The sequence below is a fragment of the Pundamilia nyererei genome, unplaced genomic scaffold (assembly GCF_000239375.1).
Source record: "Pundamilia nyererei isolate P.nyererei 1_Seehausen unplaced genomic scaffold, PunNye1.0 scaffold00031, whole genome shotgun sequence".
In the NCBI taxonomy this organism is placed as follows: Eukaryota; Metazoa; Chordata; class Actinopteri; order Cichliformes; family Cichlidae; genus Pundamilia; species Pundamilia nyererei.
Window position 1 is genome coordinate 3,575,972 of NW_005187432.1, and position 23,684 is coordinate 3,599,655.

Genomic DNA, 23,684 nt, shown 5'->3' on the forward strand with positions numbered 1-23,684 from the left:
AGCCTTTAAATCCATGCAATGTGCTCAGGAAACCTATGAAACACTCTTCACAGAGTGATTTCTAAATTTGCTACAATGGACTGATGCCAAAGTGGTTTGGAGATGGGTGACCAGATGGGGGGCTGGGGGGGCAAAAATTGGATTGTGTTTTTAAGTATCCATATGGTCACCCAGTTCAGAAACTGACAGGGATAGAAATTGATTCTTTTTTAATTAAAAGTAACCATATCCACCTTGGAGAGCCACTTGGAGAGTAATGCAGTTAGCGCACAGCTGGGGTCCACACACATCATACAGGCAGGCACAATGAGAGGGGAGGCAAACAATACAAAATGTACTCTGAGGAAGCAGCCGCGAAAAGCATCATAGGGTAAGAGGACAACATGTATAAGATAAAGTGCCCAAGGAACAAATCTTAGAGGTTGGAGAGAATTATCGGAAGTTGTTTTCATAAGCCAGCGCAGCAATGTCAGAATAGAGGGAGGAAAGGGGCATCAGAGGTTAATGATGTGAGATTAATAGTTTAATTAGGGAGCTCAACAGCAGAGCCACAGGCAGTCACCCAAACCTTATGCTGTGTCCTGGTTTCAGAATTGCCACAGGACGACAGGCGTTTCCTAGTGTCTAGTGTCCTTCCAGAGAAGGGCACATGAGAAAAAGACATTGCAGTTCTCTGATCATCGTCATATTCTTATTGCCAAAAGAAACATTAGTTCCCTTAATGTACCACAGTACTTCTTACAGGCCTTTTACGTGTTAAATTGAAATTCATGGTAGCTGGCTCTAAATTAGACACAATTAGACAACTTAGAGGTGCACACCTACGTATTGTTTGCTTTCAGAGTGTCCTGCGCTTACAGGCATTTATCTCAACCCTAATGGCCTGAATATATGTCAAGTGGGATATATTTTGTTTGCAAATGATCACCTAAGACTATAAATCATAAGGGGGGCACCAGAGAACATGCACGCCCGTTTAAAACCACATGTTGTTGTGTTTTATGTTCCTCCTGTAACATAATTTAATTTCCCCCTCAATTTTGATTAGTGGAGAGTTGAATTACTTAAGACCTCCAGGCCATGTGGGTGTGAAGACGGAAACAATGGTTGGGGCTCTTGTGGTCTCAGAGGGAAGGCTAATCTAGGGGAGGCAAATTAATGAGGTTAGTTGGGTCGCAAGGGGGTGTGCGGTGATGGATGATGAGCTCACCCCAAAATGGAATCTCTGAAGAAGCTAGGAGCCATCTCAGCAGCTGAGCCCCAAACACACCGTCTCCCGGGATCGCTTAACACACTTAACATCTTCTGCACGCTATTCTATTAATGTCAGGGTCCGAGCCAAGGATAGACTTTAACTAGCAGCATTAACAAAGCCCCCCAACAGTCAATGAGTTGCACGTTGTGCTGGTAGAAACTTTGGATTTCAATATGCTTTATTATATATTCACAGTGGTTTCAGAATGTCCTTCTCCAGCTTCATATTTTGTTTTACAGAGTATCCCCAGGTTACCACCCACACATGCCTTCAAATGCAACAGTGAGTTATCCTTCTTGGTTTCAAAAAGACGGGAAAGACACTTAAGTGACAGTGCAAATGAGAACATTTCAGCAAGCGAACTAAACAAACATGTGAGTTGATGTTGCCCCAGGGTTATGCAGATGAGCTTTGGAGTTTGACACCTTACCGTAGCATGTTTTTTCTAGTAGGTGGGATAGTGGCACCGAGATGGAAAACATACTCGCTGAAGATGGGGACCTTTTTTTTTTTTTTTTTGAATTTCACATTTACATCATTCACATTATGTGATAGACTTTGTGCCAGTTATATTCAGAAAATAATGTAATGAGTCTCCCACCAGCAAGCAATTATGAGTGTTAGCTCTGAGGAAGGGAAACTGTAAAATACATATTATGGTTTGCCCTCATTTCATAATGATAATTCAAAAAAAAAAGGGAAAACAGCATCTGCAACAAAAATAGTTTTATCTTCAGAGAGCGCAACAAAGAAATCATAGTGGAGTTTCTGCCTTTATCTAATCTCTGTGAAATCTTTACCTTAAGGACTCATGTGGGTTGAAAGAAGTTGCAGGTAGTGAATCATCTTTGACTAGATCTAGGTTAGGCGCCAGTTTAAATGCCACAGGTAATAAAACACCTCAGACTCCCAATCGTGTGATATCAGGAACACCCACATTCTCACCATCAAAAAGTACACAATGAAACATTTATCCTTCCATATTTTTTAAACAGTTCCTATAAATGCCCACTCGAAGCAGAAGTCACCACAGCACATGGTTGTTGTTTTTTTTTTCTTCAAATGTCATAATTTGACTGACAGTCAAGAAGAGATGCACAGGGTTGAGAGATACCTCCCTCGTTCCTAATCGGCCCGAGAAGATGAAAGCTATTACATTAATGTTGCTCACACTGGGAAGAAAGGAATGAAGGATAATTGCACTTAGAGTTCTTTTTCTTCTCCACTGCCTTGAATAATTCAGGGAAAGCTGGAAGGCCTGATAGAAAGCCTGTCTTCGTGGTCCAGGGGGGCACTGAAAGTTTGATGTTTTTCTTTTCTCTTGTCTCTGCTATAGGTTTTGACATTTTGTCTTAAGTACAGTATCTCGGTCGTGATGAATCGCATTACTCTTGAGATTTCACTTACGTTCTGATAACACATATAAAGCTCCATCAATCTTCAGCCACTATGCTACCATTCTAAGAAAGTAAGTTCCTTTGGTGTCTGTGTTATCATAAGGGACTGCAGCGTGAACTGACTATTAATGAGCTGGAGATGATAGTGCACCATCCACAAAAGCGTTTCTTGGGTCTGAAACCAAGGAAGGTGACAATACTAGACAGTGAACTTACAGGCAAAAATAAATTGGTTACTGTTTTGAGATTACGGCGGTGGATGTAGTTAGTAGCAAATGATCTGCTAATCAGATGGTTGGTGGTTCGATCCTTGGCCGCTCCAGTCTGCATGAACCACAAGTTGATCTCTGATTTGGTTGTGCGACTAGAATAGGCATTTTGACATTTTCTAATGATAAAAAAGAAGAAATAATGCAGATTAATTGATGAAAAATATGAGCTGCAGCTGTAATTTACACTGCATGAAATTAAATAGCTGTTGAACTGCTGCACTGTTTGCACAGAGACGGTTGCACTTCTGTCTCCTTATATCGATGTTTAAGGCTTTTAAAAGCCCCGATAGTAAAGCTTCGTCATACTTCCACTCCTATGGCTCTTTCCCGATAATTGTAAAATGTGCTATGTGCAACACAATGCTTGGCATTCAGCTGTAAAAACCATAGTGCAGATAGCACACATGATGTTTATTGGTTTAAACAAACAGCCTGAAGTGCAGTTGACTTTATCGGGGTAAATAACTTGCAGGGGAGGCAGCTTTATATGGCATTAATTGCAAACAAGTTGGCTGCTAATGGGCTGAAAAGGCCTTAATGGAAGTGTTCCATTAAAACAACCAGTGCTGATGCCATCAGACAAATTTACACTAAGTGTTGCCTCATGAAAATGATAACTTGCTAATCCATTATTAATAAGAATTAATGGTTTTCACTGTGCCATGTGCGTATCGATCCCTGATACTCTACACTACTGAGTAGCTCTCATTGGGCACTCTGGCAAGCTTGGGAATAGACTAATTGTTAGCCACACAAGTGCCATTTACGCAACTCTCCCCGCTGTCTCTGCTTTTATTACCAGCATTGCTCTGAGGCCCCCGACTAGGAAAAAGGCAAACTGAATGGCTGCTTAGGAAAGTATGATGCATACAAAAGGTGTTAGCCAGAGTCAACAAAAGAAAATATCACTAGTAAATGAATGAAGGTTGTAACAGTCTTTCAGTTTTATAAGCTCAAGCATGAGACACAAAGCACAGCTCATTGCTTTTACTGTGCATACTGACTGATATGTCACTGAGATTATTTCTGAGCCAGGACAAACCCAGATCTGTTGCCCTCCTGCAGTTCAGAAACCCCAATACCTTTTATCTGTCTAATGACCTCAGACCTCACAAATGCTGCTGCAGGCTTTGGGTTAAATGAGAGAAGCTTTTTAATCCCCCCTCCATACATAGCCTTTAGGCTCCTTTGGTGTTTTCTAAAAGCAGGATCTATAGAGATTTGTCAATACCCCCGCGCCCGAGGTCATATTTAAATTTCACATTAGTAGTGTAGAAAAATGCACCTTACACTCAATACACTCAATCACCACACTAATCATAAATGCTAAATATTGTTACTTGATTAAGCTGGCACTTTATATGAAGTTTTTGAACAAAAAGGCCCAGCATTTGTTTCCCTAATAACCCTTCAATTTGTTTGATAATGAGGTTAATGCCTTTCTGTATTTGTGGGGGTACACCAGAAACACCTATTAGTCCAAAACCGAGTGTTTTTCACTCACATGTATTGTTTTGAGCTTTGATTAATTCATTTATTCCATTCATTAGTTCTAACATGAAAGGCTTTTTGCTCTAGTAACATTTTTTTCAGTTCCACCAACCAGGCTGCTGTTTGTGTACAGCAGCACTGTTTTGCATGTAGGATCTTTCTGGTTTATTTATTTGGTAATTAAAACAGTCATTTGAGTGATTTTGATTTTGATAACCCAGTTTAGTGATACTAATTAAAGCATTGTTGTATTATGGCCAAATTCTGGTAAATAAGCAATACTCGTGAGCCAGTAACCCCAACCCTACGATTCTGGCAGCTTGCAGCAAAGCACTATGCCTGACAGTTATAGCAGCACTTTCCACACATTGCCAGAGAGAAGAGCGCATGTCAAGATATGAGTTTTGAATGTATTGTATCAAAGCATAAAGAGAGTGCAGCCCAAAACTCGTAGTCAGTGGCTGAGAGAAAGATTTGCATAGGTAGGCTTATGTGTTTTCCACCTCGTCCCTGCCATTGTTTTCATGTGACAACTGTCTGACAGCCAGGAAAATGGGACACAGGCAAAGAAAAAAGGTTGAGTCTGGATTTTGTCTGTCTAAGAAAAGAACTGACAAACCCAACAGTTTGATATCACCCTTCAGTGGTGGCTGTGCTGACAGAGGAACACCAACTCTCGCAGTTCAAAAGTAAATGCCTCTGTCCTTTCAGTGGAGTGTGGTAGGACCACCATTAACCCCATGTATAAGTCTGTGGTTCAGGGTCACCGCAGTGACTTGTGATTTTGTGATTGATGCTCGGTGAGATCTGGATTAACGATGGAGAGCTCTGAATTTGCCACAGTTTAGCCCGTGAGTCACAGGTCAACTATCGAAATTCAGGGGAAGCTTGTTTAAGAGGATTAATACGGGAAAAGCTCCATGAGTCCAGTTTCCACTGTTTTTCTGTTTATCCTTAAAATCCTAAAGATTTCTAAGATCCAGCAGTTTCTAACTTAAATGAGTGTGGCAATACACAAGCTTATGTCCTTTAATTTGAATCATGTGCGCTGAACTATTTTAATACTGTCTGATCCTTCATCCGTGCAACAAAGTGAAAACCCTGACATCAGTCTGAATGCTGCTGCAACAGACAGATGTTGGCAGCAACTCTTCTAAGACTGATGGCTGATAATCAGGGTTTGAGCATTCCAACGCACCACCCAAGCGCAGGCTCAGGCATGCTCAGGCATACACTCTTAATGCTTATCAGGGTGGACTTGTTAACTCGGGTGTCTTGCCGCCACATGCATGTGTGTCACAGCCACATTCTGATGCTATAGATTATTGTGCTTTCGCAGTTGCTGAATCTTTTTTCTAAAACTTGTTCCTGAAAATAACCAGGACAAAAAAAAATAATCAAAAATCGAATTCAAATGTCAGGTGAGTTTGGGGACAAGATCAACATCAGGTTGACGTCCCATTAACACTTTACTGTGCTGTAGTACATTTGATTTGTTTGGTTTTTTTTAAGGTGTTACATTTTTTAGACAGTTATATGACCGTTATGTGCCGTTACATGGCATTTAAACAACATGACATCATCACAAGAGACAAACACGTTTACCTTTTGTAACACACTCTTATGAGTTTTTTAGCTTTTATTTGACCTACACTGCTGTTATGTTATATTATATTTTTTTATCCTAAGTACTGGCAACGTTGTCTCAGCTTTGAAAGAATAAATATGTGCTTGCTGTTCATTTCATTTTAAACTAAGAAAGTCATGATATCATGTCAAGACTTGAAATTAATATTAAATTTCATGAAATTTTAATGTCAAAAGATTTCATGTTGAAGATATTTTAGCAGAAATAACCTCAAATCAATAGAATTTGCATATTTTCACAAAGGTCACTAGAAAATATTGACGTCTGCATGTCGATCAATTATTCTGTGGTGCTTCACACCGTGGTAGTGCCTTTCTTCCTCCAACCAGTTGAATTTAAATATGTGTAACATATGGTATGTATGCATGCACACGCAACCGCCTGCAGGCTTGCCGTGTCCTTTTATTGTAAAACTGCTGCATTGCATTGAAGGAAGCACCTCTGTGGATATGTCCTCAAGCAAGGACAGCCAACACCACCTCTGTCTCTCTCTCTTTAGCCAAGTGAGTGCAGAATGTGATGATGTAGCAGGTGGAGCTTCTTTTTCTGAAAAAATTACAGCGTTGTGCTAACCAGATAGTGAACCTCCCCACATGCTTCTTTTCCAAAAAAAATACAAATGTTATGCTATAACAAGAAACAGTGGTGGAAGCCATTGCTGGATTTCTCCCCAGCGTGTACTCAGAGATGGGAAGCTGGCGTCTCCTGTGTGTACACGGCATAATGATTTACCCCCTTGTGCATGTCTCCATGGGGCAGTCTGCTCATCTGTGGTCTAGGTGTTCCCTACCTCCCTTTTTAATGACTCTGGAGATGAAACACGAGCTGACAGAGCTGCAATAGGGACATTGTGTCATGGTGCCGAAGACAAGATTATGCACATCTGAGGCTGTAGATAAAGCATAAAGCATTGCAGTTGTTACGTAGAGCTAAGGTATGCACATTGTAGCATCACGTCAGCCTTGACAGGCTGTTGAAACACTCCATTGTCGTATGTACAATGGTGCTGAGTGTGTTGCCCTGTAGAACCCTAAAGGCAAACAGGAGAAATCACAGTTGGAGGTGTTCTCCACGGCAGTACAGTATCAAATCATAGCTGGCACTCTCCAATTTTGGGATATGCCAACTATTTGATAGCTAAACAGCCCAATTAACAGAAGTGTATTTTTTTCTAGTGAGAAACTTCGTCGTGTTTTAAACCATGTGTCAGGTTAAAGGTAAGAACATGATACAGTGACAAGCACACAAAGACTAGACGTGTCTCTCATGACTGAGCTGCAGGTGTGCACAGCAACAATGCCTGTGTGGGTTTTCTCAGGGTTGCCTTTGTGTGGAGAAAAGTGACACCGATAGATAAGTTCTCCCTCTAGTCTCAGCCTCTTTCCCTGTCAATAACTTATTTTCCTTACTCTATCCCTTTCACCTCGTCTTCCTCAGGCTTGCCAAGTTTCGTCAAATCCCCTGAGGATCAGACGGGCATCTCGGGCGGAGTTGCATCGTTTGTGTGCCAAGCCACAGGGGAGCCGAAACCAAGAATCACCTGGATGAAGAAAGGCAAGAAAGTCAGCTCCCAGCGCTTCGAGGTGGGCACTCATGCGTGACTTTCACATCTCTGAGCACCTTTGCATGTACAAACATAATGCAGGCAGGAGCAAACACAGCACGTTAGACTGCTTTTATAACCTCTCATTGAGACCAGACGCATCCACACGTGCGTGCGGACTGGCAGCATTCACACAAATGACACATTCACACAGGACGCACAATGGCTTGCCCCTGTTATTGAGCATCACACCGACTCTTCAGTTCTCCAAGGGAACCTAGACAATCTTCCTTTCTCTTTAATCTCCCTCCATCTTGATTTATGTAGTCTGTTTCATCTCTGTTTGTTTTTTCACACGCTCATCCTTTCCCCCGTGTCCCCCGGCTACACCATCTCTGGGCACGCACCACTGTAACGTATGTGATGTATTTCCCCTCCCACTTGTGCTCCCCTTTGAAGATGAGGGGATACTTTAGCTGGGGGTTCTCGCCATTTCTGGCCACTCCTACCTCTGTGACATTACATAACTGTGGTACCTGAGGAGCTATTGGTTTGTACTTCTTCTGTTCTGTGTCAGTGTTTTTAGACGTGACCTCAGCTGATTTTTCCTTTTGATTAAGAGGGGATTGAAGGGATACATAGAAACTAGTAAAAGAGCACCAATGACAAATAAAAAATGCTTCACCTCCCACATTAGAAAAAATCAAGTAATCTGCATGTAGGAATGTATGTTGTTTATATCGCATAATAAAGGTAGTGTAATATCAAGGCCACTAAAAATGGAGTTCCTGCATCTTTACTTTCCTGTGGGGTTTTTTCAGGTGATTGAATTTGACGACGGTTCGGGCTCCGTACTGCGGATCCAACCTCTGCGCACGCACAGAGACGAAGCCATTTACGAGTGCACGGCCACTAACAGCGCCGGCGAGATCAACACCAGTGCCAAGCTTACAGTGCTTGAAGGTAAGATAAGTCTCCTGCTTTTTCCACTTGGTTTCTCTCTCCACACTTGCTTTCACTGTGGTCCTTTTTTTTTTTCCTGCTGCTTGTGGTTTTCAAATCCTTTATGTCAATATATAAGGAAATAGGAGTGTTTGCTTTAATAATTCATACATATGAAATTGGTGAAATTCCTGGTATTGCCCTTGCCAAGGAGGAACAGCAGTATCTTAATTTGCAAGGTTAAACATTTTTTTAAATAAGCTAGCGGCTCAGCAAATGTGTGAGCTGCAATCTTTAGCTTATGTTTTTATATATTTTGACAATTTTATACAGTTTTTGGGTATAACGCGAGATCTTTCAGCTGGTCACTTGGATTTGAGTACTTTTTAAAAACAAAGCCACAATCATGTAAATACTGCCTGATGCTAACATGTATGGCTTATATAAACGTTTATAAATCAATAATTCTCTGCCGGTCCACATAACTTCAAGAAAAAATTCTTTATAGGCATATAAATAATGTTTGGATGTTTGAGTGGTTTCTACATGTACAAGCACCCTCCGTGCCTGCAGGCTAGTTTGACCTTCATGGACCTCTTTTCCTTTTTTTGCCTATAGAGTTAATGTATGTGTATGTGCAAAGTATATGGGCCTAGAGGTGCGAATTTCTTCTTTAATTGATTGTAATTTTGTCATGTGGCAGCTAGTCACCACAGGAGTAGATTTCATTACAAACTTTAAAGGAAACGAAAAAGCTCCAGAGCTAGCCAGAGGGAGGATTAAGGCCGTCTATAGCCATTACACCGGCATTAAAGCAGATCCCCTCTCATTCAAAATCAGCCTTTCCATCCCCAGTTTGAATCCCATCTTCCTTACACCCACCCTTCCTTTTTTTTCTCCGTCCACGCTGATTTGGTGATATCATCGGCTGGGCTTGCATAATCTTCCCGTAGGGGCTTTTCTTCAGTACAAAGAAAGGTTTTCTTTTTACCCCTCTTTTGCACTATATCACGAAGAATGCTGTTTCATAAACAAATAGGTTTATGCGGGCAATATGACATAAAACTCAAATGAATGAGATTAGCTTAATCATAGTCTTTTGTGTACGGGGCAAGTTTGGAGTCCCTCACTCAATGAAATACGGAAAATGATCTTACTCGACAGTGAGCAGCTGTTTATACCAGCAGACTTACTTTACATGAAAGCATCTTCTATCTGTCTTCTTTCTTTCATCTGTGGTTCATGCCATTTGATGCTTTTATCTATTAGGCTGTACTGATACATATTTACTGCACACATTTTCACCATAGAGTAGTGGCCAGACCTTAAACTATGACCGTGTTACCTTGTGAGGGAACTTGATACTCGTGAGACTGGCAATATCATAATCAAGAGGGAATATATTGTGCCAGGCGTCAAGCTGTGAACGTGAAGCCAAACCACACACTGTCCTATAAAAATGTAATGGCCAACAGTCACAGCTGAGGTGTTTCAGTTGTGAAAATATAGATATTTTGTCTGATCACCTGCCAAGTTGTTGTTGTTTTGTTTTTTTTTAAATTCCTCTCAGCTGCTATTTTTTGTTACAAGGATGGCAAGCATTGTCTAATGACATGCTAACTTCATACTAGACTGACTGCTTGGTAGCTTTTATAGACTCAAACTGCATATTCTTTTTCCTCTTCACCACTTTAGGTTCTTTTGTAATTCAGATCCAGTCAGTTGCCAAGTATTTTTCTAATTACTGCTATTTTTCACAATGAAATGAAACATGTATTTTATACACTCCTCAGTTTTTGAAATTGACAATTTATACGTACAGTATGTGTACATGCATTAATATATGTTGTTATATTAAACTGAGGGAAAGTGTTTGGCAGTGCTATAGTCATCATATCAGTGAAATAGCAATACCTGAGTTGTCACCTCTCTGCATGGTTGGACCAGTTTTGGCTCATTGTTTTAGTTGCACAAAGCAAAACAATACAGGCTCATAACAACAGGTCCTGTCGGTGTACAGACTGATGTAAGCCCCATCTACTTACCTGTCCAAGGTGAGATGGCAGACAGCCAAAGTAAAGAAGTCTTTGTCAGCGCAGACACAAATACCTTTTTTATTTTGGAGCATGTACTCCAGCAGGACTATCACGAGTTGGTTTGTTTGTGTTGGAGCTGAGCAACCAAACGTACGAGAACAGCTGTGCAAGTGTAAATAACAGTGATGTAATATTGTTTTTGAACTTTTCTGTCCATTCTCAATAAAAAAAACAAAAGAGTAACATTGTTAGAATTATTGTATTTATTAGTTAAACAATTTATTGGATGCCATCTAGTCACCACTGATGTTTAGCATGATTGATTTGTGAACAAGCCATCTCGTAAAAGTTGTTCTCTACGCTTTCTCACAAAACCTGTCAAAGACCAGAACCACGCATCGTGTTTAAATAAAGAACTCGACTCCGCCTGAAGCCTTACGATGAGCTGACTGTTCATACAAACACACATGCACAGATATTCACTGTCAAACACACACTCAGAACAAACACGCATTCCCTTACAGAGCAATGACGTCAGCTCCACTCTATTTTTAGACTATTGTTTGTAGCCTAGTGATATATCAAGTTCATATCAGCAGCACAAGAAAACACTGGGGCAGCACCAAACAGATGGAGACTAATGACCCTCGCTTTTAATGGGCCAGGAGTAGCCTGAAGGTTTGAAACGTGGGTGTCACATCAGAATATACATAGCCTTTTCACATCGAGAACAAATCATAAAGTCTGGGGAAAGTAACAGTGAAGGCGTCTGTAGCCAGAAATCTTTGTGGTGTCGTTGAGCAAGGCACAAAACCAGCAGAGCTACTCGGTAAATGTGCTGTTGCAAACATGTCGGGTTTGTCTGTCCTCACTGGAAAAAGAAACCACGGTCGAAAGAATGTCTTCATAAGCAAAACAGTCCTGTTTTTGCTTTTTTCCACTACGAGGAAGCTCACACTCTCCACATGAATTCAAGTGCATGTGACTTTGCATCCCCACGAAGCTGCCGTAGTGCTGTGAGCACCCCCATTCAGAGACGCAGCGAGAACGGTGAAGTCATTATAGCTATAAGTCGATCTGGATTATAGGTTTTAGCAGAGCAAAGGAAGGTCGAGCATTAATTACGATTATTTCATATACTGGCTCTTTATTTTGTTGTGCCAGTCGTGCAAAATATGGATTATGACAGTCATGCCAGAGCAGCTTTACACCTGCTTTCTGTGTTGGCAGAGGAACACCATGCTGTGTGCACCTAGGTTCAGCAGTTCATTATTGTCTGGATCACTTGCTGTGATTTTTAGGGTGTTTTTTGGGGTTCGTGTTTATTTTGTGTCAGTAGTAACAGTGTCCTGTGGCACCACATGATACTTCAACAAGTTCCTTGAAGGATTTTTTTTTTTTTTTTTATTGCTTGTATTTTCTTCTTTTTTTTGAGTAGAAAAACTTAACAATGTGACAGTGGAAGTAGGTGAGCAGTACCTTCTGTTAGTCTTGCTGTTTGTGGGCAAGATTTAACAGAAACTATCAAGCAAAATGCAAAGAAACTTGGTCAAGACGTGGAGCACTGGTAACAGAAGGACTCGGGCTCTTTAAAAATGGCCTGATAAGTCATTGCCTTACACTTTATTTAGGCTTGACCTCACTGGCAGTCACTTATTGTGACTCTGTGGTTGAGTTACTCAACTTTGTATAAAAAAATCAAGACTTCATGAGAGTTATTTCACTTTATGTCTGACTTGTTGTTGGAGACCTACGTACAGATGTTATGTAATCGGATACTCACCTGCGGGGAGTTGCAAAGGCACGTTTTCACGCTAGCCAAGTCGGGCTTTAGCACTTTTGCAGTCATGAGTCTCGAGTCGCTCTGTAATTCTGTCACGCTGTAACAGCCCAGCTCTTTGTTCGTCGCAGTTCTCACGCCCCTGCTCGAGGGGTCACACCACTGAGACTTGCATACGGGCCCAAAGTCAGCTTAGCCATTCTTCATTTTGTGTTTGCAAGAGACAAACACACACACGGGTGCGTAATAATAAGTACAAAACTGCCAGACTTTCATAAGTCAGCTTGTGAGGATCTTTTACTACAAGTCTTCTTTTTTTAACTGCAGTGTTTTGAACAATTGCCTTACATCGAAAATGTCATTTTTGTGTGTGTGTGTGTGTGTGTGTGTGTGTGTGTGTGTGTGTGTGTGCGTGTGTGTGGGTGTGTGTGTGTGGGAGAGAGAGAGAGAGAATTGGTTGCCTGTCTGCAGCTCCGACCTATGTGGCTAAATGATGATGCAGACATTGCTAGCAGAGCTGTGATTGAGAAATACTGTTTCAGCCTTTCATTCCTCTTTTCTCTCAAACTCTTATTTATATTTCCTTCATCTGTTTGCATTCATAATGGTTTTTCTGTGCCTACCCACTTCTGTCTCGCTGCCTGCTCTGCGTCACTGCCGTGGACAGTGTGGTGGCAAATTGAAGTTGTAGTGAGGTAGTAGATGACCAAGAAGAACAATGACTCATTACATGGGTAACGATGCCAATGGTCTGACCTTGAGCGCCACCTCCCCCCCTCCCTTGAATTGAACTGCCTCAGTAAATGTCCAGGTAAATGGTGCTTGTCTCTGTGATGTATGAAATAAACTACTGCCGTCCGGAAAAGACATCTCGGCTGACAACATCAGTCTTAAATGCCACTTCTCCATGTCAAGGCAATAATTCATATTTATCACCGCTAACATTAGATGAAATTTAAAATGCAACGACTCAGATCAAGAAAGGACTAAGGCGGTGTCAGAATCACGTCATGACAAAATTGATAAAAACAAATTTGTCTCTGTGTGGTCCAGTTGAGGGAGTCTTCGCAACTGCATGTCGACAAGGTTTGTCCAAAATCAACACCAAATTTTGATCAAATCGCCTTGAGCAAAAGCCTTAAAAGTGCTTTACTTTAATTGGTTTCCAATAGCTACCAGGGAAGTGCAAAATTGCCAAGTTCTGGGAAAGGCCTACAGCAGTGGTCTCATTATCAGTCTAAAGATTCTTAGCTCAGAGATTTTACAGTAACATTTAATTAGAGATCAGTTATCACAGTGAAATAAGAGTCCATAGATCCTAATGCTGCCTTTTGTTTCCTTTTATGGCATATAGAAGTGCAGACAGTTTCTCTGTATTAACACAGTAATTCATTTTTAAGCATGAAGAAAACTGTTTGTAGTTATTTGTATTAATCAAAAACTGTATCACACCAAAGTAAGTTGAGAATAATGCCTTTCTGCTTTGACTCACTAACAATGAGTTTCCCTGGCATTAGGTAGTTTAAGCAAAACCTCTCCAGCATAAAAACCCTAAAACAAACTAAAATGCCAAACTGATATCTGTAGTTCTTCCCATGACCGCATGAGCTGAAACTGAAGATGGATCCTGTTGCTTTTTTTTTCTGTGCTGTGCTGGAGAACATTTTCCTGTCGTTTGGGAGAGAGCAGACAGGTCTTAAAGGAAAGGAGGAACCTTATTAAATGGTACCATATCAAAAGCCCTGTCATTACCAGAATCTTCCACTGTCAGAGTGTGAATTAGAAAGGGTCCCTTTCAAACCACAAGTTTTTTGAAGTTCCCTGGTAACTCATTTCTGAACATGCAATATCGAGAAAAAATGTAATTTTTGGAAAGGTCAAGCGAGTAATATGCAAGGACTTGGAGTTTCTGTAGTTGATAAAGAAAAAAGTAGTTCCTTCCTTGATGAAAACATGCCAAACATCAAACTTTGGAGTCATGTAGTTCTGTGTAATATTAATAGAGTTTTGCCCTTTGAGTCAATTTTATGCCTCTCTAAGCTTAAGATGGAGAAAGGAGACCATAATTATACAGCAGTGTTGAAAACTCATCTGTTTTTTGCACACAGAGTTTAGAAAGTATAATTCAGTACAGTGTCCCAGGTTTACTGCGTTGACTGCATTTAGTGCTTCTGTATTTGGTGGCAGTAAACAAATTACGGACTCACTGGTTAAAAAGAGCTTTATTTGCTTGCCATGCATTATAGTCTCTTGTGCAGAGGCAGAAAATGACTGCGACACAATGCCAGTAATAAATATCTCAGGAGCCAGGCAAGAGCGGACAACAAACCTGACTGGATAAACAGCATAGAAATCTCATTGCGCCTCTTCCCGGGCAAGATAAATACATACAGAAGCTATATCGGAATGATTTTAATACCAAACCCTGCTCCTCCAACAACTTAATACTTTCCTTTCCTTCGCTATTCAGATCACCCACAATGACCAAAATAAAGCAGTTTTGTGTAACTGCTATTTCCCACATTACTTCTCCACTCTCTGCGATTCTCTTTTTTTTCATTACTGGTGGGTTTCTCCTACCATTTAAAGTGTTATCTGCCTGCCTTGTTCAACAGGATCAGTAGTCAGTTCATATTTAATATTGCATACCATAGGACGAAAAAAAGACAGTAGCACAGACCTGCATGCACACAAAACCGTCCAGGGACATGCTCCCACTCACACTGATCTACAGGTGTCTCCCATTGTCACCTACCCATGCATACATGCACACACACTCAACACACACACACATGCGTCCGATGTATTCTTGTGGTCCACTGTGACAGTCTGTGTCACAGATTTAATTTCTCCTACCATCTGCTGGCTGGAGGCCCAGCATCATAGATCATATCCAGTCTGACAGAAACAAACTGCATCTGTCTATGCATGCTTCTCCCAAGGACTTGCACAATATGGCGGGGTGGAGTCACTCTCCTGGCCACCCAATCTGCATCCTTGCACCCTTGCTTCCAAGGACTTGGAGATTATAAGTAGGACAAGTCGATTTTTAGAGTTAAAACATGTTTATGCTGCTTGTTATTTAGGAAGAAAATTAAGAAAACCGACACATCTACTACCACATTCCCATTTTCCTTAGCCAGCTTTGTCTGTCCTGTGTGCAAGTATACAGATGATGAACTGGCACGAATTTATAGGTGTGCAAGTCAAAAACTTTAAGAATTACCATCTGTTTGTGTGATCAATCATTGCAGATTTCTAAAAATCCCGCCCCAAAAAAGTCATTATCTTCAGTCTTGTTGTATATACATTGGATGTACCAATTAAATCGACATTGATTAATCGCTCTATTCCATGAAATTTATTTGATGCTGGACTCAATATTTTATGTTACATGCAAGACATCTGGATGGAGTCATTTTTGCTTTGAGGCAGCCTTTAATCATCTGTACTTGTCCATCAATTGCTCTGTGCTTTTGGCAAGCTGTATCTGCAGTGTCTGGTATGTCTGCACCATCATTACTGATCTTGTCTATGCCCCTAGGGGATAGAGAGAGAGAAAGGTGGCAGAGGATAGCATGGAGAACCAGACAAGTCAGGCATTTATTACTACCAAAACGATGTTGTTTTTGCACCATTTTTGTGTGGGGGTTTTTGTTGTGCAGTTAAGTGAATTTCACCTGGTCTTTAAAAGTTACCTGCTTCATTACAGCGTTTGTCTGCTTCCCACCACTTTCTTCAGCATAGAAAGCATATCAATTTGTATTAAACCCCCAAAACACAGCTGCAGACTGGCCTAATGACTGTAGAGCGAATTTACATTTCTCTAATTTACTTCACAACTTCAAGCGCGCAGCTAAAAAACTTTGACATTGTGAAAGATGTTAAGAAAAGGCTAATGATGGATGAATTTATCTCATTTAAAAGCGTGTTTCAGTACATGTGAGCTTTGCAGTTTCTCCCAAAGAACACATTTGCTCAACTTCTAAGCTCAAGAAAGCAGGAAAAAGAAATCGGCTAAACAAATGCAGGCATCAAAGCGCTGTTTCTCTTGGCTTAAAGTCAGAATGACCGACTTTAAGCAAAAAAAACAGGACCATCTCATAGTATATGTGTAAATACACCAGACTGGAAACAAAAGTCATAAAACATCATTAATTTCCCAGTATTTGTTCCACTGCTGCCACACTGGGTTCCATAGTGCTCTGTTTTCTTGTGTCATAGCTTGTACATTGAAACTTTGTTGCATCTGGCTGCTGCCATGAGACCACAGCTGTAATCTGTCACTGTATTAAACATGAAGTTATGGCCTTTCATGATTGTCAGGACGGATTGCACTTCTCATCTGGACATTTTCCCCTGGATTTCAGAAGATATTGGAGATGTGACAAGACATGAACATCCGTTTACGTCTGGGTATTGTCAAGAACAGACAGGGATATCTGTGAATTGTCATCTGTTATTAAATATCTGCCACAAACAGCTGCAGCTGGCCTTTATCATTCAATTACAGACTTTACTGAAAATTTGTTTGTGGGACCACAGCCTTAGTGAATTGGGTAATTTCCCACATCGATGCACACATTCAGCCTGCCTCCTTTACTGGATTACTAGAATGTAAGTATAAGCATTTTTTAGTTTTTATTGTAGTGTCATATCTCAAGCTAAACCAGTTTTTAAAAAAATGTACGGAGAAAAAGTCACACATCAAAAATGTGATACTAACATTTATCTAGAAATATAGGGAGTCTCTCCGAATATAAACACAGGTTGATGAAAACTGTCACTCACAAATGTGCCCCGTATCAAATTGATATTTGAAGGGTCAAATTCAAGTTAATAGGTACTTATACCCAAGAGCTCTGAGCCCTGCAACCACCTATAACGTAATTTTGCATCAAATCAATTTACTCATTGCTTTATGCTGATCTTTGTGCTTTAGTAAAAAAAGTGTTTTATGCTTGGCAAAAGTTCAAAATCTCAGCCTGGCTTGTTGGCATTCTGTGTTGGTTTTCTTATAAAGTTAATCATGATCTCTGCTGTATTTAATATCCTCTCCTTGTCAGGGAGAAAGCGTAGCTCTATAAATTGTAAATTAGATATAGGCCCAAATGATTACATGTGGTTTATTGACATTGTGTCGGCCTTGGAGCAGAATTGCTTTTGATTTCTTCGATTTCAAACAAATATTTCATATAACAATTCCTACTTCATAATTGTATATTTTGTTGATTGGTTTAGTATAAATGGTGTCATCCAAACGCTTTGATGTTGGTGACAGTGAAAGCTGCTTGTCTCGGTCTTTGTCTGTCTGTGAGTCATGCCGAACCAATGATTAGACAACAAACAGACACCAGGGGAAAAAAAGGAAAATCCTTCTAGAATGGAAAGCAAGTAACAATCTAATATAAAAACCTTGAAAATTGATTTACTTTTATGGTCTATTTTAGCCCACAATTGTTGGAGTGTTGCGTTGAAGTACATCAATTTTCAGCGGTGGGTCTAAATGTTTTGCTTTCTTATTTATTTAGTACAGTGTACCTTAAAAATAATTTTAAAGAAACATAGTTTAAAGAAAATATGATGTAACTTTTTTATTTCTTTTGCAAGAACTGCATTTTGTGCTAATGTGTGTTTCTGTATTCTCTGTCGAAATAACAATGAAACAATACAGTCCAACAAAAAAGTTATAAAAAAATGTTTAAAGACTAACCTGATGTTTTTCTTTCCTTTTACTTACTAACGCCACCCTGAGTCTCTACCACTGCGTGTACCAAGAGCCAAGCCCACCGTGTAGCTCTGTAAGCCAATGAGTCAACATCTCCCCAGGCCCTGACTGGCTATGGATGGATGGGCTGACTGCTTGTCAGGGGGTCTAATACCTAGACTCAATGAGCTGGCTAATGGGAGTCCTTTCACCCTGACCCCTTTTCCTCACACGTTTACACACAGAGCCCTCTTGGCTTATCCACTGGGCCACACAAGGCAGAGGCGAAGGGCTTGACTCACTATCAGCCTTATAGGCTGGCTTTAAGCTCCACGTTTCCCCCATGTTTAAGAGGAATAGTCCCATTTTGGCATAGTCCCATTTCCCTCTATGCTTCCAAGCTGTGTTTTTCAAGGTTGTAGTTTATTGGTCTGCTTGCTGCTGTCAAAGGCTCCATTGGTTTTGCATCCATTACATCTCTGTCTATATTTTTAACCTGTTTTGCAAGAAACGGATCACTGAACATGCGTGCGCAGTTATAGGTGTGCCTGCTGTAGCACTCAGTGTTAGGGCATGTTCACGGCAAGTAATAAGCTTAACATGTTATTTAATGATTCCTGAGGTAAACTTATGTTTTTACCTTATTGTTGACCTGGTATTTCCTGATGGTGTCGAGGCTGGTGTTTAAACCAGCTACAAGGAATGGTCTAGCCATGAAAATGTGTGAATCGAATTGGCTTTAAAACGCTGCTATCTTCAGGAAAACTGGGCATCTGCAGAACTGTTACCAGCTGTCAAAGCGCTTGCAGCGGAAGGTCATGTTTGTCTTGGTTCTTCTCTGCTGTTGACGATTAAAATTACGGCAGTTTTTCATCTGCTGTGGTTAACGGGTTGTGCCGCAGTGTGATGTTTTTAAGCGCTTTAAAAAATACATTTTTGCCCTTTTAACGTTTATGAGACGGGATGATGTAGAGAACTGACAGGAAAGCAAGGAGAGGGTGGAGGAGAATGACGCACAGATGGTATCGGACTCGAACCGAGGCTTACGGCATATGGGTCGCCTGCTCAACCAGGTGAACTATAGTGGCACCTCATTTTTGAGCACTTCTGCAAACCTCTACATAATCAATGTTGAAGCTGTCGACATTGACTCCCAGACTCTGTGTATTATTCATTATCTCTGAGTGAGAGAATAAGTAAAGTCTGTCACAGGAGCCCAGTCAGTGAGGATTTAATTAACAGAACCTGCCACATTCCACTACATCCACTGCCTTTCTCAGAACTCATAAAAGCCATTCCTATCTGCGATAATTACACTAAACATGCCACAATAAAGCTCTGCCGATGATTAATTTGAGGAGTGGAGAGGATCAATTAATTCATTTATTTGCGAACCGCTGCACTGCTTCTTTTTGTACAGCGATTTCATTAACCGTCACGCTTCCTGATTTTTGATCCTGTCCTTGTTTTTCTTTCCCGTGACACCTGGAGGAATAGCCTGTCTTATTAGCCGCATCGCATTACTGCAGACATTTACCACGAGCCCTCAGGTTTTTCCATCTTAGAGGCAGTTACATTAAAATAAGTAGTAAACCACAAACCGTGTAGTCTGTAATACCATAATCTCAAGGGTCTTCAATCAAACTCCTGTTAGTAGGACCACAAGGCAAGAGGAGCTGTAATATCAAAATGAAAGCCTACAGCTGTGCTACTCGTATAGCACAGTTAATGGAGGATGTGATTCTGTGCAGCAGTGCTTGTCCCAGAAGGTGACTCGGTCAGCATAACCATTTGAAATCAGAAGACCACCCTTGGGTTGCAGTAATGGGTCAGAGGCCAGGGTGATGTACTAACTGGTGCGCCGCAGCATAAATAACAGGCACGGGGCATCTGGCAGGGCCGTAGATCATACTGACGACAGTGGAAGTATGATATCAGATGGGAGAAAGAGGGAGAAGCAGAGATAAATAAGGAAGTGGAGAGAGAGATGATAAGAAGAGAGGGAGGGAAGGAAGGAGTGGAAGGAGTTTGGGGGGAATTAGATGACTGTTATTGATTATCTGCCTGTAGGTGAGGAAGTAAGGCCAAATGTTCTGCTCAGCCAGACAAAAAAGTGTATTATTTCAAAGGTCATGGCATGCATTACAGTCTCTTTACTTCGAGTGCAGTTGGATAAACAAGAGAATAACTGCGCAGTGATGTACTACTACTAGCATGTAGTGCATTAGCGTGCATTAGCAACCATGCATGCGGTGTTTTTGTTATGGCTGTATTTTTGTGATGGTCCGTTGATGCAGGTGTGTCTGTCATGCAGCTCACGTGTCCTAAGGGACTGTTTGTTTGATGCGCTGCTATCTCCATAGCAACTGCCATAACACCTGGTGTAAGAGAGAGCTTACTGGAGCCAACTGGCTTGACAACATGTGGATTTCAATGGATATTTCAGTGCACTTTGTATGGATTTCCCACCCCTCAGAGTACGACTATAGTAGCAAATCTAGTATACTGACTTATCTGTCAGTCTAGTTGTCATGTAATTAACCACAGCGACACTAGTCACATCATCAATCTGTAGAAAAAAATTGTTTGGTTGTACTTTGCATCCTGTTTTCTTTGTTTTGTTTTTTTTTTCCATTCTGTTCCATTGAGATTTTCACCATTTTCATGTCATTACAACAGTATTACATCAATGGCCTCCTTTGATGTTGGGGTGTGCCGTACCATCCCTACCGAGGAGACCTCTATAGTGGGAGCTCTGCCAGCTAGTATTCCTCTGAAGAGCAGGAAAGGTCTGCTCACATGCCCTTCGTGGCACAACATGTGAGAAAAACCTGTACCCTGACATTGTGTCATTTTGCAAGTCAAAAGAACAAGAGTAGCTACAAATTAGTCACTGCCTGTTTGTCACCATATTTCACACTCCCATTCCTATCACATACAAGGTCAAAGTCTACTAAACAGCAGGCGATGTTAATAAGCAACAGCTGTGGGAGTGTGTTTTACTGTAAACTTAAAATGCTGCTATCGCCAGATTTCTGCCCATTACTACTTTCCAGCAGAGTGTGTGACCGCCATTACGTTTGCAGTTTTATGTTTTCACGGTGGACTTAAAAACGTTATCTGCATCCTGCTACCCGCAAAGCTCTTTCGGCTGAACTTGTGCTTGTTTGGCTTTCTGTTTGTACCTTCTGCTGGCGCTGACACCTCTCTCACACTTCCATGTCTGAGGCAGATGCAAATGTCTGTCTCGTGTCTGTTGATGTTCTTGGCTGAAAACCGCTGGAGGCCATGTGCTTTGTTTCCGCCGACTGCTCATCTGCCTCTCGGTGCCAAATTGACTCAAGACTAGTTGAGACATCGACAACGGTCTCCTCAATATATTTAGTTTCACCCACAGGTTGGGCTGCCAGAAAGGTGAACAATTAAGAAAAGAAGTGGAAACATTGAGATGATAATGGTTCTAGTGCTCATGTCAAACAAATAATATATTAAAATAGATTCCTTTGTCAGACATTTAGCCGTCACTTAAGTGTTAAAAGCTACAAATTTCAACACTGAAAATGAAAAAGCTAAAATGGCCTTTGTGTTCTTTGTAAAGGCAGAGCAGTGATGTATGCTCAGAAAGGGTAGATTTTAGAGCAGTAATATTTCATGAGGCAAGTGGCTGTGTGGCTGCCACTGTGGTCTTTTGGTTCACACTATCAAAGCAGACATCACCTTTAATTGTTGTCATCCATCACTTGGCAAACAGGCACATGTGGAGATCATAAAGCCTTAGCTTTCTTTTTTGAGACGACTGGCTCAGATCTATGAAACGAGCACCTTTTAACCTTACTTTCTTAAGGCGAACAATTACGCCGAACTTGATTAACTATTCATACACTGCACGCTGACGTAATCCCCGATCACGTTTTTCATAACTGTATATTCTTTCCAAACGGGCCTCTCTCTTATGTAATCTTCAAAATATTAATAGCAGCTCCACCATCGTGTCCTTAGCGCTGTACGGAGGAAGATACCAGGGTGTACAGAGATGGAAATGAGGCAGGCATTCAAGTCTTGTATCTTGTGCCACTATGTCAGGGCTCCCCTCTTACAAAGGAAGTGGGGTGTCTGGAGTGTTTTCCCCCTTTGAGATTAGTATGTTTTGGTTGTGGGAAAAACGCTGGCTGACGTTAGTGCGGGATTGAGCTCCAGCAGCCTCCCAGTGGGACAAGAGGACAGGGATGGGTCTCTTTCAGCAGGGCTCTGATTAGACCCATCGCCCTAGCTGCCACGCTCCACTCGCACTGGTAATTGGAGCTGGCAGGAGGTTGGCATGCAACCCTCCCCTGCTCCCTCCTCTTCTCCTCCTTTCCCCAGTCCCTTTTGAGTTTTTTTTCCTCCTCATCTCTCGTCTAAATCTTACTTCACCTGCCTATGGTTGTCGCAGAGGCATTCCTCCTCGACACAAGGGTTTATGATTACAGTTTTCTTAATTTGACTAATTAACATAGTAGTAGTGCCTCTTCTCTTAATAAATTATTTTTCCAGTGTTTCTCCTTGCCTTTTGTGTATAATCAAAGCTCCCACTGCTATTCTAATTGAGCAGTACGATCACAAAACCACATTAAGTGTTCCCCTTCTGCCCATTCAGTCTTTTACTGCGCTGCGATAACCACTGCGGACTATGTTCATGCGCTAAGCTGCTCACATTGCAGTATGACTCTGTGCGTGATAAACTGCTGTTGAGAGAACAATGGTCCTATTTATTATCACAACATGGAAGAACCTGTTCACGCGTACCTACATTTGCATCTTGTGCCCGCCTGACACCGCCTCTGGCCTTACTCATTGCAAATCCAGGGCGTTTCTACTGGTTTTTGTTGTTAACTCTGGCACAGAAACACTTTGCAAGTGAAACAAAAGTTCCAGTAAATACCACCGGTTTTAAAGCTCTTCAGTATGCAGCACAATATTAGATCAGTGGTAGAATAAAGGTTTGTACCCAGCATGCGTGATTGCAGATTGTTAAGTCTGCATGCAAACTGAATAAATTACCAATGCAGTAGTTAGATTAAAAAAGTAGAACACATTAATCTCCTTACAAGTGGAGCTCATGATCTCAGTATTCTTTTTTTTATTTTAATTTTTTTTGCTGCAGTACTGAACGCCTGTATGACATTATCACAGGATTTTTGCCTTGCTCATATTTTCTTGCATAGACTAGACAAGAGAATCGAGCTTTTCTTGAGGAATAACACTTCGGCATAAAATAGGCTTTTTATTAAAAATTCCCTCTATCTTTATAAACATCAACCTGCAACGACTGCACTGTTTCATTGGTTTCTCTCCAAATTTCCCCATCTTTTCTTTTTCCTCCAAATTAAAGAGGACTGAACAAAGGCATGTCTTTGTCTTCTAGGGATGACAAGTTGGCAGACAAGGCCAGCTGCAGGAGTTGCAATAATAGAAATAGACAGACAGGGCTCAAATCTTATCCAATAGCTCGATATGATCTTTGATGAGCGCATAGAAAGGAGTTTCAATTATTCCTTTTTGCCAAAAGGCAAGGACATAGCCAGCTTTTTATGTAAAATGTAGGCTGAATGCTTTTAGAGCCGCTGGAGAAAT

At 41.1% G+C, this 23,684-nt stretch overlaps 1 protein-coding gene across 20 annotated transcripts in view; it reads left to right on the forward strand.

The window, feature by feature from the left end:
- Positions 1 to 23,684, forward strand: part of LOC102196236 (receptor-type tyrosine-protein phosphatase F) — a 157,017-nt gene that overhangs the window by 61,131 nt on the left and 72,202 nt on the right. For all 20 annotated transcript variants that reach the window (XM_005729094.2, XM_005729095.2, XM_013909787.1 and 17 more), the window contains exons 3-4: positions 7,501 to 7,646; positions 8,428 to 8,569. In XM_005729094.2, coding sequence (XP_005729151.1) covers positions 7,501 to 7,646; positions 8,428 to 8,569 — 288 coding nt within the window. The remainder of the gene's footprint in view (positions 1 to 7,500; positions 7,647 to 8,427; positions 8,570 to 23,684) is intronic.